Source organism: Felis catus, chromosome F2 (assembly GCF_018350175.1).
Source record: "Felis catus isolate Fca126 chromosome F2, F.catus_Fca126_mat1.0, whole genome shotgun sequence".
NCBI classification, from domain to species: Eukaryota; Metazoa; Chordata; class Mammalia; order Carnivora; family Felidae; genus Felis; species Felis catus.
In genome coordinates, this window is record NC_058385.1 from 49,610,030 (window position 1) to 49,624,240 (window position 14,211).

General features: G+C 33.0%; 1 protein-coding gene across 49 annotated transcripts in view; it reads left to right on the forward strand.

Moving 5' to 3' along the window:
• The window catches only part of RIMS2 (regulating synaptic membrane exocytosis 2), a 612,755-nt gene that overhangs the window by 408,327 nt on the left and 190,217 nt on the right, over positions 1-14,211 (forward strand). For 23 of the 49 annotated variants that reach the window (XM_045050081.1, XM_045050053.1, XM_045050067.1 and 20 more), the window contains 2 exons: positions 4,076-4,255; positions 5,152-5,261. In XM_045050081.1, the coding sequence (XP_044906016.1) occupies positions 4,076-4,255; positions 5,152-5,261 (290 nt within the window). Of the gene's footprint in view, positions 1-4,075; positions 4,256-5,151; positions 5,262-6,093; positions 6,127-14,211 lie in introns of all 49 variants that reach the window. The other 26 variants (XM_045050079.1, XM_045050046.1, XM_023248368.2 and 23 more) reach the window with 3 other exon arrangements.

Genomic DNA, 14,211 nt, shown 5'->3' on the forward strand with positions numbered 1-14,211 from the left:
ATAATTTCTTTGTGGAAAAAAAAAAGAATTTTTAAAAAGCTTCACTTTCTACAAGTTTGTTTGTTTATTTATTTATTTATTTATTTATTTATTTATTTATTTATTTTTTCAACGTTTATTTATTTTTGGGACAGAGAGAGACAGAGCATGAACGGGGGAGGGGCTGGCTGAAGTCGGACGCTTAACCGACTGCGCCACCCAGGCGCCCCTACAAGTTTATTTTTTAAGAAAACCATTTACATTTATTTATGCCATCTTTACAATCTAAATATGAAAGAAGCCTGTCTAATGTATCATAGACTGTAAGTTCTGAGTTATGTACTAGGACAGTTTCACTGACATCTGAATGTTAGTTTGAAATTTTACATTGTGCTGGTTGTTTTTTGTTTGTTTGTCTTGTTTTGCTTTTTAAGTATTCTTAGTATTCTTTTATCACACCTACAGAGATGCTTTACATTGAGCTTTTGTTGATCTGGAATTGTAGCACTGTGATGGTTGAATGTAAGTGGTTATAGAAACAAATGCCCACTGCCCTTTTCTTTCCTGTTACAATGAGTAACTCCCTTGTGCTTGAGAGTCCTTGTGATTGAGTCACAATCCCTTGTAATTGAGAATAGGAAAAGTGAATTGCACAAGTGATGAAATACGTAAAAGCTGTGTCAGATACGTGAAAATTTAAAAAATCTTTTAAGAGCAACTGTACTGGGGGAAAAATGATCAAACTGGACAACTTCACTGGATGATTATAAAATTATTTTTCCCTTAGAAATCCTCAGCTCAAATTCTGCATGGGCTATTGTATGCTTTTAAAGCAGGGTTGCTACAGTTTTGGCTATTGGTATGGTATTATCAGTCGATATGAATTAGCTCTGTTTGTAGAGGGCTATTAAACAGTCTCCTGTGCAAACGCTTGCAATTTGGAATACGGGCCACTACATAACACAGAGCAATAATCTGTATTTATCCAGGTAAATGATACATGCAGAAATCTGAACTATTTTACTCATATGTTACAAAACATTAACAATTTATTTAAAAAATAGAACTACGATAGATATTAAATGACTTTTTTTTAGATATTATATCACTTTTTAAAAACAACCAAACTACCTAAGAAAGATTTAAATTTATAGGTATATGGTTCCTAACCTTTTATATGGCTCGCCCTTTGGCAATCTTGTAAAACCTATGGCCACCCTTTTTAGAAGAATGTTTTAAAATGCATAAAGTAAAATAAGGTAAATAAATGCAGTTACAAAAAAAAATACATTGAAATATATACCCTAGTTAAAAACCCTAGGTAGGCTCTAAAATATTTTATGCCTTGCAAACGCGTATTTCCCACGTTTCAGTTGCTACCATTCAAAATTACTTATAAGTTCTTTATCTTAAAATTCACTAAGAATTTAGGTGGAAGTTTTCAAGTTTTATATCTCAGTCTCTTAAAGAACCTGCTACGAGATGGGGCACCATAGGTGACACTTAGGCACTGCTACTTTCAACTTTCTCAGCTGTTGTCTTAATTCTAGTAATTCTAGTAAGACTTATTCTTACCCTTGAGCGGGAGCCTGTGTTGATCTTCTCTTGTGTTTTCAAAGTTTAAAATATGGTTGCTTTCCATTCCCCTTAACGATCTATGATGAACATTTCAGGAAATTGCCACCTTCTACCCTGGCTCTTTTTGTGTTTCACTGATTAGCCAATTTTCCTTTCATGCTACAGAAATCAGATAATTCATATTATTTATGAAAATGGAGAGAATAAATATAAGCAAAATTTAAAATGTTGACATAGTCCTCAAACAGCTCTTCCACTAAAGAGGAATTTTCCTAAGGGATATTGCCTAAAGAGTGACCTATTTGCTTTATAAGTAGCGGTATCCTTTTAAGGACATTGAACACAGCAACAAATTTGAAATAATTCTCCGGATTTCACTCACAATCATGTATTTCAATTTTTAAAAATGTAGTGTCAAAGAAGTAAAAATGTATGTCCTAACATATTACTTTTCACTTGGAAAAATTGCTTGATAGGATCAGAATAAATCAAATTTTGCATAAATACATGAGGGATTAGCCTCATTTTATGTTAGGGTGGTCATAGACATTCTACCAAATTTTGTTGCTATGTCTTACAATGAGATAAGCTTATTGTTAACGTAATAGGAAATCTGAAAATAATGTAATTATTGATACTCTCCAAAAAGATAGGCTTTAAGGACTCTAAGGGATATATGTTACGTTGCTTCTGCTTTTTTATTGTGGTGAAGGTATACAAAGATAATGTACATTAAAAACAGCAAACTATTGAGCACATTTATTTCTAAAGAAAAGTGTTTTCTCTCAAATAGTTTTTCAGGAACAAAAATAAAATTAGGATTTTTTTTTTTATACTTATCAGGTTGCCTTTTTCATCTCTGTCTTTGGAAGTAACTGAACATGTTATATGTATTTATACTTGGTATATATCAGCTTTTTTTTTGATATATCCTGGATATACTTATATAAAAATGCTAAACTTAGGAAATCAATCATATCATGGTATATAGTTTTAAAAATATTTAAAAATGATTTGACTTCTGTTACCTTGTGAATTTAAAGTGTGAGAGAATCACAAGATGTTGTAGAATAAAAACCCAGCACTCACTTCCTAAAGTCCTCCAATCTCACGTGTGCTGGTCTAAAATTGTGTGCCATGTAATTAATTACATGTAGGAAATTGTGTCCTTTCTTTTCTTATTTTTCTTTAATTGCCTGCATTTTTCATTATCAACAATAAGATTGAGAGAACTTATAGAGAAAGTGGAAGTTCTTTACATTAGTCTTGGGGGAGACTAATGCTTGGTCCATAATACAGAAACATTTCCATTTCTGTGGTTACAACTAGATGGAGAGGTAATAATTTTTGCAGGTATTACGTTGGTATATGGAGCTCTTGAGCCAAAGTTAGCGTTCTTGTGTTCTTAGGGTTGTGTCGCAGAAAGTGGGGCTGGTGTTAGAAAACACTTATTGATCACTTGTTAGGTGTTAAAAGCATTATGTTTGATTCCAGGGATATAAAAATCAGTAATGATGGGTTCCTCACATTTAAGTATATATACTTCTTTCAACAAGGATTAGGTTTTGATATTGGACTTGTTTGTGGTCAAAGAGATCACACTGTTTCAGAACCATTATTATTTCAATCAGTTAATACCCTTCTGAATTGTTGGGTTTTTTTTTTAATGTTTATTTATTTTTGAGAGAGAGAGAGAGAGTGAGCAGGGGAGGGGCAGAGAGAGGAGACACAATCTGAAACTGACTCCAGGCTGTAAGCTGACAGCAGACAGCCCGATGCGGAGTTCAAACCCAGGAGCTGTGAGATCATGACCCGACCCCAAGTCAGACACTTAACTGACTGAGCCACCCAGGCATCCCGATACCCTTCTGAATTGCATTGGTTGGCATTGCTAAAGTGCCCCGAGATAGGTGGCACAGATTGGCTGACTGACCAGCTTTCTGTGATTTTTCTTGTGGACCATGTTTACATATGGCTACAGCCCGCAGGGTTGCAGTGGTTTCTTAACAACCTTTTGATTCTTCTGTTGGAATGTTGGGATGTATCACTATACTATGTTTGTGCTGAAAGCCTTTTAATATCTCAGCTGACACGCTAACAATCTGCCTTAGGGGCTTTAGGATTAATGCTTGTATGTTCTTCACTCTCGTGAAAATGTTAGGCTAAGCCGTTGAATTCTTGGAAAATAGAATACTTCACATATTTCACATGTTTCATTTAGGGAATTCATTTTGGAACGCAGGCAGTTTTGGTTGTCATTGATTATAACTGAGCAACTCCTGTCATCTCCACTGGGAATGCCATTAGAGGCAGATTGGGGTTTCCTTAGATTTCTTAAGTTTAGCGAGACTGGCTCAGAATATGTTGGGGAAGAGAACTTTTTTTTTTTTTTTTTTTTTTTTTTACAAATTCGATAATTTTAAACAATTACCTTTTTCAAAATCAGTTTGATGCATCATAACCAAATAGCAGAAGGGCACTAAAGATCAACTGAGCTGCTTTTTGACTAACATTTCAGGGATTGTGAAGCAGCAGATAGACAGCCATATCACAGATCCAGACCAACAGAACAACGGCCTCTCCTAGAGCGGACCACCGCCCGCTCCAGATCCACTGAGCGTCCTGATACAAACCTCATGAGGTCGATGCCTTCATTAATGACTGGAAGATCTGCCCCTCCTTCACCTGCCTTATCGAGGTGAAAGATAAATCAATCGGACTAACCTCCCCTTTGCCCCTCCAGCACACCTATTTATTTTCCCAGCAGCTAAATGGTCTCTTCTATCATCCTTGGCTGATCACTAATAACAATTGATACTAACCTTTTCAGTGTAAGCACACTATTTATATTCAGCGGATATAATAGTGTGTGGCTACCATTGTAATTTGTTTTTAACTGTCCTGACCACATCTGTTTTGTGATTTCTCATTTATCAGGAGTCCTGGGTAAATCCCCCCATAATGCACTTCATAACTATCATGTTCTTCTCCTACAGAATGAGAAATTGTTTGTGTCCATTAGACATCACTTTTGGAACAATCATCATAATGACAATAAATAAAGCTAGATTTTTAGTTTCTTTCTATCCATACTAGTATCATGTATTAACCAGTGTCTTCTTTAGTTGAATTTTGAATTGTTCAGGGGTTTTTTTTGTAGATTCATGAGATATTTTCTAATAAAGGGATATCCAATATAAGCCTGAGTAAAAATCTCCTTGGATAAAGGGAGGGAGGTTAGTGCTGAGAGTTTGAAATCTGGTAGAAAGAAATGTAAAGCATTACTTTTTATTTTTTGAGAGGCAGAACTGTTGCTTGCATCTAGATAGAATACTAATTGACATTTAACAATTCCATGGATGTTACTGTAGGATTCTGTGTGCATGTATCTGTGTATGTATGCATATTACACAAAAGTAGAAGCATCTCTTGACAATCATTCAAATATCCATATTTTGTCCTTCTTTCCTAACCTTTTAATCAGCAGCTAAACGTCTTTTAAAATTGCACTTGCACAGCTATCATATGAACCAAATGTGTTAAAATTATTTAACTCACGCTACTGAAAATGAACATCAATGATGTATCTTGTAGGTCACATCCTCGTACTGGGTCTGTCCAAACAAGCCCGTCCAGTACTCCAGTAGCAGGACGAAGGGGCCGACAACTTCCTCAACTTCCACCAAAGGGAACACTGGAGAGAAGTAAGTTTTATTTCTAATTATGTCATATAGGAAATACACATGGAAGCTAAGGTGAATCAAGATTTTTTTTTTACTACCTTTGTGTTAGTTTTCTTCTTTTGTTAATTGAACGCCTTAGCCGCATTTGCTAGTAGTTATATTTATAAATATATTTATAAATGTTACCTGTTTTGCACTTAAAATTTGTAATATTTGGAGATAAAATAACCTTCCGTTACTGCTCTTGCACATTTTCAAGATTTGAGTAAATGCATTTTAAAAAGTAAACTTAATGCTCTTAAATAAGCAATTGGATGATATTTCTTTGCTACAATTAAGTTTATGTAATTGTTGATAGTTACATAAAGTTTATTAGTAACTAGCCAAATCAATTTTCACACACTGCAAAGGACTGGTTAGCTGATGCACAACAATGGTGATCCTTCTCAAAACTGGAGTGCCAGAAAAAAGGTAATCATGAATATACAAAGAAAGATGCATGTTGTACTGATATTTTAAATACTTTCAAATTTTTGCATACGAAGCACTATTTGTTTATACACAGATGAACATACTCCCCAAACATCTATAAATTCTGGGATAAAGGACCTCTAAAAGCATGGATGATAGACTATAATAATTTTCAACCTCGTTTTTTAAATGGTCCCTTTATTTAGTAACTGGATGTGCTTTCCCAAAAAATACATATATATTTATATATATATTTAAAATCACCATTTAACTTTTCTTTAATAGATGATACATACATTCTGTATCTTTGGAAATTTCTGTTGTTTTTAACCCCTGTGCTTTGGTTCCCTTTTTTGTTTTGTTTTTATTTTGTTTTTCCTAGACAATGGAGTCAAGGAGATAGAACCTTATGAAGGTCTGTACATAAAGGAGGGTTTGTTTTATGCTGACAGCCTTTTTGGGGGGCTACGGAAGCAAAAATAAACCCAACTGCAATTGATGTCCCTCCATTGTAAAGACTTTTGTTTACAGGAAAATGGTTTTGTTTTATGATTTTTGGTAAAGCACTCAATTTTTGATTCACTTGGAAATTATGCCGGGGAGTTAAATTTCTTTGCGTCATTGAAGTAAGAGTGCAAAGAGTTGAACTTTTCTGAAGTGAAATGTTCTGTTGCACGTCTTTTCTTAAGATAAAATGTTCTGTTTTTAAATTTTTTTCGTCTGCCTTTCAACCAGAATTCTGTTTAATGCAAGACCTTAAGCAAAGATATCAATTGCAGTCTGTGTTTATGTTACTGAAGATGTACACCTAGTCTAGTTCCTCTTATCATCAGATATTTCATTTTGTATTTATGATGATCTTTTAATTATTAAATTTGTCTTTCTAGAAAAGAAAGGTGTTGAATTAGACAGTGGTTGTGGTTTGTATTCCCCTACATCACCTTTCATGTTGTACCAAGACTGCTTACAGTATACCAAAGTTAAATATGTGCAGTTTTATTATCAATGGTACGTATGACTCAAGAGAAAATATTGAGTCATGATCTATGGAGTGTCATACATTCACTAAGAAAATAAAAATTCCTCTGCCAATGATAGAATTCTAAAATCAACTTTGTAAATTTAAGGAGTTGTTCGCTTTTATTTACTTACGAATTTCCAGCACGTAGAATAATGCCTGGCACATTGTAGGTCCTCGATAAATATTTGTTGAATGAATGCATGAAATATTGTTTAACAATTGAAAAGTTCCTTCACATAGTGCATCATGTATCACTAAAATAATCTTGCCTTCTATAGATGTTTGTATTAAAATGTATATTGCTATCACCTCTTTGTAACAAAATTTTAAGTGCACTACCTTTGGGCAGGGATATTTTATTGCCTTAGATATATATATATATATATACATATACATATATATATATATATATATATATATATATATATATATATATATATATATATAAATAACTTGGAACAAGTTGTGTTCTTGTTAGTTGTTGAATGATTTATCGACTTCTATATTGAGGTTCTTCCTATGCTATGTACAATGATTTTAAACAACTCCATGCTGTTGTGACTAGTGCTAATGTGCTGCCTGATAAGGAGATTATAGCAGCACTTCTATAATTCTCAATTATTCGCATTATAATGGGTGTATATAATTTTAAAAGTACTTTCCAAAAGGAAAGTTCTGTAGAACATATGAAATTTTTTGTCTCCCCAGGATTTTTAAAGATAGAGTTTTGACCTCATTTGTTGGCATATGAAGTCACAACTTTTTAAAATTCACTTTTAATATCTTTTACAGCCATAGTCTATTGAGATATGAGTAGTTCCATTCTTTGTAATAATAAATCTACCCGAAAGCCAACATAGAGCTGATAATGAAAGTCAGGGTTGAAGAAGTTTTTAACGGGCTTGTCAACAAACATTCTATATACCATCTAGTTTCTGCCTTGTAGAGTCTATTCAAACCATGGTTTTCCTTTAATGTCCCTTTAATTGTAATTCTTTTTTTCTTTTTTATAAGTAAAAGAAAGGAGAGCCTAAACCACCCTTGTTATTTCCACTATGAGACAAAAGGACTTGTTTTTCAGTTTTTTGTTTGTTTTGTTTTGCTTGAAGGTATGGATGATTTTAACAATGTTTTTGTAAATGTTGGTGTGAACACTTAAGTAGATACATAATTGTGTAATTTTCTTTAGCTTTAAAGGAGATATAAAATATCTCTTTTAGAAGTTTCGACTTCCCACTGAAGTTAACGGTACATGAGCCAAACTAGGCTGTCAATAGGCGGTCTAAATCAAATTATGTCTGGATTATCACTTAAAAGTTATCAGAAGATAATTTAATGGCATTATTTCAAAATCAAAGTAATGACACATTTATTTATCTAATCCTGTTCAACAGCTAAAAAATGATCGACTCCTAGTTTAATTCCTTTTGATTTCGGTTATATTTTAGTCTATTAATGAAATTAATTTAAAACTTTATATATGTTGGTTTTCATGATGGTACAGTATTAGTTACCTTCTCTTTGTTTGAGAACCAGAGTAAACAGGAGCAATATAAGAAAAGTACAATGTACTAAACAACTGTTAAGGTATTATTATTTTTTTAAATTTTCTCCAGACCTTGATGTACTGGCATTTTGTAAAAGTAAAAAAGAGTTTGTGTATCATTTTTTTGGTTCTGTAACATAAAAGGTGCATAATATTATTTTTCTAAGAATATATCAAGCTTATAGACAAAGTATTTTGACTACTTTACACAGTTATCACATACCACAAATATTTTAGGGGCCACAGTTACTCTTTTACAAATCAAAGTCAACATAAAAGACAATATGATAATTTATTAATAAAATACTTATTTACTTACATAACATGTCAGAAACTTATTAAATAATCTCTTAGTCTCCTTATCGTCACTCACTATATCATGAATAATTTGACATTTGTGTCACTGAGAGTAACAAATATATACATCTGGTCTTGTTTTTTTCTTTACTTCTGCAAATACAGAAGTTAATGAAGAAGCGGGGCATAAGGAAGAGCAGTGGGGAGAAAAGCAGGGTGAAGAGGTCAAGGCAGGTCTGTCTGTGTGTCTAAAATAAACAACTGAATGTTTGGGAAGTATGACTTTTCAATTTCATGTGAGAATTTAGGCTCCAAATTTATAAATGCGCAATAAAGAATAGATTGTTTTTCAGCACTAATTTTTAAATAAATTGTCTAGTTTTATTGACGGAGAAATATTACGTAAGCTATCTAGATAACTTATCGGAATATTTGATTCATCCATTGGAACATGTTCCTTAATGTTAAAATCAAACTAAAATTGTAGACAATGCATCTGACCAAATTTATACCTATCCTTTACCCCAACTCTGTATTCAATTCATCTGTTTATTAAAAACTGTTTGAGTACCTACTGTGGGTTACACTGAGTAGAACTATATTGCAACCCTAGCCTCCCCTCTGTAAAAATTTTGGTTTTGTAGAGGCAAATTGTAAGTAAATATAGAGCAGAATATAAATTCCATTAAAGCTTTTAGAGGCTACCTCTATTTTCTTCATCATTTTTTCCTAAAATAAAAATTTACCGTACATTCCCGTTTTCATCCCAGCTCAATATTGCTCTAATGTTTATTGACAATCATAATTTCTTCCCAAAGAGTCCTCCTTCTAAGTGGTGTGGAAAGAGCCTTCATTGTGTTTTTTTAAAGTCTCTATTACATTTATATATCATAATATCTCTTTCTCTGTATTAGACACTCAGTATTGACATTTGTGATACGTGTGAATATACTTTCTTAAATTAAGTAAACATAAATATTCTAGTACAATCCTATTCTATTGAAATGTGTGGCATTAAAGTCAGAAGTTTGGCTTCGTTGGGCATGTTAAGATTCTGAGGAAAAAAAAGTGATGGTCATGTTATTTGCCACTTTCTTTGTCAGAATGTTCCTGAAAGGATTTAAAACTTAAAATGTTACATAATCAGTAAATACATGTATATACTTCTTTTTTCAAATTATCACTATTTTTCTTTGAAACACTGAATTGAATCCTAATCTTTTCTTAGCTGTCAGTTTAAAAATTTTTTTTACTTTCTTTGAACAATAACTTTAGACCTAATTTTACCCTGTTTAACTCATCACTTTTTATTCATGAACAGTACAGTCTCCTTTATATGCCTTATGTTCTCTCCTTTCTCATTGTGTGAAAGCAATTTCCTTATGTCATCGATGCATTCTGTCAGTATATATAATATAAGACACAAGACCTCTTAAACTGTAGTTGCTGATTGTCAGTAACTATTTTTAATGTCGAAAGACGAGAAGAATCATCAGAGTGCATCTGATCATGAAAACAAAGGCAAGTGTAGCTGCATATTTATAAAAATGTATAACTATCTCTGTTCTGAATAGCTAATATTTTAACGACTAGAATGTCACACATGTTCCATTTTCCTGCAGTGCTATAGGAATAACCTGTTTGGAGCATACCGTAAAAATGAACTTCATTTTAATTTACGTGTGCAATTAATGTTTTCCTATTTGCCCATTCCTATATATCTCATATCAGTCCATATGAACACTGAAATGCTTTCACACTGTTTATGAATTGGCTTCCACAGGAAAGTCATTTTGTTGGATGTCATTAGTTTGGGGGCTTCAGTGGTAGTTAATATCATTTTTATTTATTTTTCACTTCCTTAAGATAAAGCCTATTTGTTGGACCAGTTTGTTACCTATGCTTTATTCTCAAAACTAACTTAGTGAATTATGTCAATTATTAAATTAGCATAAAACCACAACTACAATCTTCTAATTTAGTATAAAATTACTCCTTATTCCTCATTTTATTTTTGTTCCTACTACTTTTATCATAGGATGGGAAGGATATACTTTACTTTTGTGTTCATTAATGTGAGGTGTCATGTTTAATGCATGAATTTGTTTCCCTAGTGTGTGATTTCATCTTTTGTGGTGTGCTTAGTTTTTATTTGGGTTGTTGGTGACCTTAATTACTAACCGCTATTGTCTGTTTTCAATGTTAAAAAGACAATGAGGGAGAAACACCAAGCTCATCTAATAATGGGAAAAAAGGCAAGTCTAATATGAACTTAATAGTGCCTTTCTCTATAGTAGACACTCAGTATTGACGTTTGTGGTGTGTGTGAATATGGTTTCTTAAATTAAATAAACATAAATATCCTAGTACGATCCTATTCTGTTGAAATGTGTGGCATTAAAGCCAGAGGTTTGGCTTTGTTGGTCTTGTTAAGATTCTGAGGAAAAAAGGGTTGGTCATGTTTTCATGCAAAAAACACAAAAAAGATATTTTTTAATCCAGAAATTGTTTTAAAACTGAACCATTTAAAAAATATTTTAAAGCAAAATTTTAAAGTAGAAAATGACATGAACTTAATTGTGAGTTCAACAATATTAAATGAACATATATAATATTTGTAGTTGTTCACAGTTTTATACACATGCATTAATATATTGCCTCGGTGAGTAAAAAAGATGATCAATTTCAGTACTTAGATTTAGTTTTCTTGTAATTATTGGTGACTTAATTTTTTAAACCAGCACAACTAACTTCTGTCAGGAAAAGTAGGACCATATATGTATTGTAATAATTGCTAATCAAATATAACTACATGTATTGACTGAGAATGTCGGCATTTTAAGACGGTTATAAAAAAAATCATTGTTCTAAAATTTCTCTATATCATTACAATCTGCCCTTGTTATGGGCCAAATTAAGAAATGAATAGTTTTTGTGTCAGTAATTTTTAGTTACAATGTCTTTTAGTCTTGAATTCTTTCTGTCCTGTCTTCGTCTGTTATAAATACTGTCTACAGTGTTGGGTGTGATATTTAATTAGCGTTAAGATAATTTAATAATGTTTCTTACTGGGGAGTGTCATTTATTTACACCCCTCTCAGCATATAATTCTTAAAATGTGCTAAGATAGGTAAAAAAAAAAAGAGAGAAAATAACATAGCAAAATAAATAAAATGAAATCAAGTATTATAAAATATTAACATTCTCCATAAAACAATAAAAATTTAAATAAGCCCTCAATGTGCATTTACATATTTGTCATTTTTATCTATTTCTTAACCTCTATGATCTTTGCTTAGGACCTACGAAAGGATATGTTCATATGAACTGAAATTTATGTCACTGATCCGAAAGAGTAAATATATCTTCTTAAATGTCAGGGTGCAACAAGTTTTAAGAACATTTAATGCCATTTTGTATTTAAGCACATTTAATTAAATAAAGGTATCAAAAGAATAAAGACTTCACAGGAGGTAACCAATGTAAATACTTGAACTGAGGAAGTACTTTCAGCAGGTTTTTTGGCTTCCTGACCTCTAGTTGACCCTGAATACCGCTATCTTTTACTTCTAAACTGTTCTCCATTCTTGTTATTCCTTTGATATTGCATGTAAAAGTTCTACTGACAATGAGAATGGGGACCTCAGTCACTCCCACTCATGATTAATGTATTTTTATCATTTATATAAAAATCATCTTTACTACAAAACATCACTATGTTATGTAGATCAATCCTACATATGATATAGTTGGACCTAGAAAGAAGTTCACGTATAAAATTTGAAAGATGAGAACTCTATATATTTTGCATATACTAACTCATGTTTTTATTTAGTGTAATATTTTGTTGACCTACTTATAATAAAGCTCTGGGTATCTAATTTTTTCCTTTGCTCTTTGCTTTTGGGAGAGACAAATGTACTGTTTTAAATCTCATAGTAAAGTCCATGAGTAAGATTAAGGTGGGAGGTTGTTTTTAAATTGGTTAAAAGCATATTTATGGATTAGAGAAAATTCCAGAGGTTAAAAAGATGTTCCTATGTTCCTTCTACTTACATATTGAGTTAAAAAAAAAGGGGGGGGCGCCTGGGTAGCTCAGTCGGTTAAGCGTTTGACTCTTGGTTTCACCTCAGGTCATAACCTCACAGTTCATGGGTTCAAGCCATATCGGGCTCTATGCTGACAGTGCGGAGCCTGCTCGGGATTGTGTCTGTCCCTCTCCCTCTACCCTCCCTCCCCCCCAACCAAAAGTAAATAAATAAACTTAAAAAAAAAGAAAAGTTAAAAAAAAAAAAAAGGTAACCATGAATTCCAGCTGTAACCATGTGTTAGAAATGGCCAAGCATTGAATTGAATGATGGATATATCACCATCCTCTCTTCTGGTTTAAAATGCAAAGAGAGGAAATAATAAAGATAGCTTTATTCTACATCTTGCTATGAAGTGCCCACATTTGTTTTTGGAATAGACATAGTGTATGCTCCCCTTCAGTTAGTAAGATATGTGATCAGTCAGCCAAAATGTCTCCATTAACCCTGTATTAACTTTAGATTCTTTAGTACTTGGAATCCGTTTCTGAGTTCTCAAATGACACCTACCTAAGCCAATCCCTTTTGATACACTGGCTCTTCATACCCCTAACGAGCTAAAAGACGACTAGACTATCCTTATCCCATAGTATAGCGCTATAAATTAAGACTCAAAGAACAGCATAATTGGTGAGTTTCTAACTAATTATAATTTATTTATTTATTAATTCATTATTTCTACAAATAATTTTGGGGTACCTATGATGTTCCAGTCTCTGTTCTGGGTGCTGGAGATATACTAGTGTGCATGTCAAACAAGCTCTCTGCCTTCATAATCCTTACATTTATTGGAGGAAGCAAATGATAAATAAAAGAATATATACTATTGTTTCACATACTGACAAGTACAAAGAGGAAAATTCAGTGAGGATAATGGATTAGATAGTATTTAAGAAAGTAGGGTAAATAATTCTTGATAATGCATTCTGAGAAGTATTCCCATCTAAGTAATATTTGAGCAGAAACCTCAATAAAGTGACAGAATTACCCTCTTGAGGGCCAGGGAAGGAAGAGTGTTCTTGGCAGAGGCAACAGCAAGAAGGAGGACTCTGATATGGGAGCCAGCTTGACTTACTTGAGACAAAGTGAAGAGGTCAGTTGGGTACCACAGAGTGAGCAAGCTGAATAGTAGTAGGTGTGGTCAGAAGGGACTGGGGCAGGTGACTCATATTATCTGTCAGTGTTAGGATTTGTTTTTTTTACTCAGTGAAATGGGAAGATTTTCATTCAAGTGACACAACACCATTTCTTTTTGAAATAACATCAATTTAATTGCCATGTTGAGCCTAACCTGAAAGAATGGAGATTAGAAACAGGGAAGCTTTTGCAATAACCTGGCAAAGAGGTGATGGTGGCTTAGATGGCTAGTGACAGGAGGAGTTGGACTCTGGGTAGATATTAAAGATAGAGCCTTAACGGATAAAGGGGAAAACTTGAGAAGAATCATTCGGTGGGCTCAAGTGCTGAGTTTTCGATATAAGTCAGAGATCCTCTTAGACATCTAAGATAAGATGCCAAATAGGTGGCTTAAAACATGGTCTGGACTTC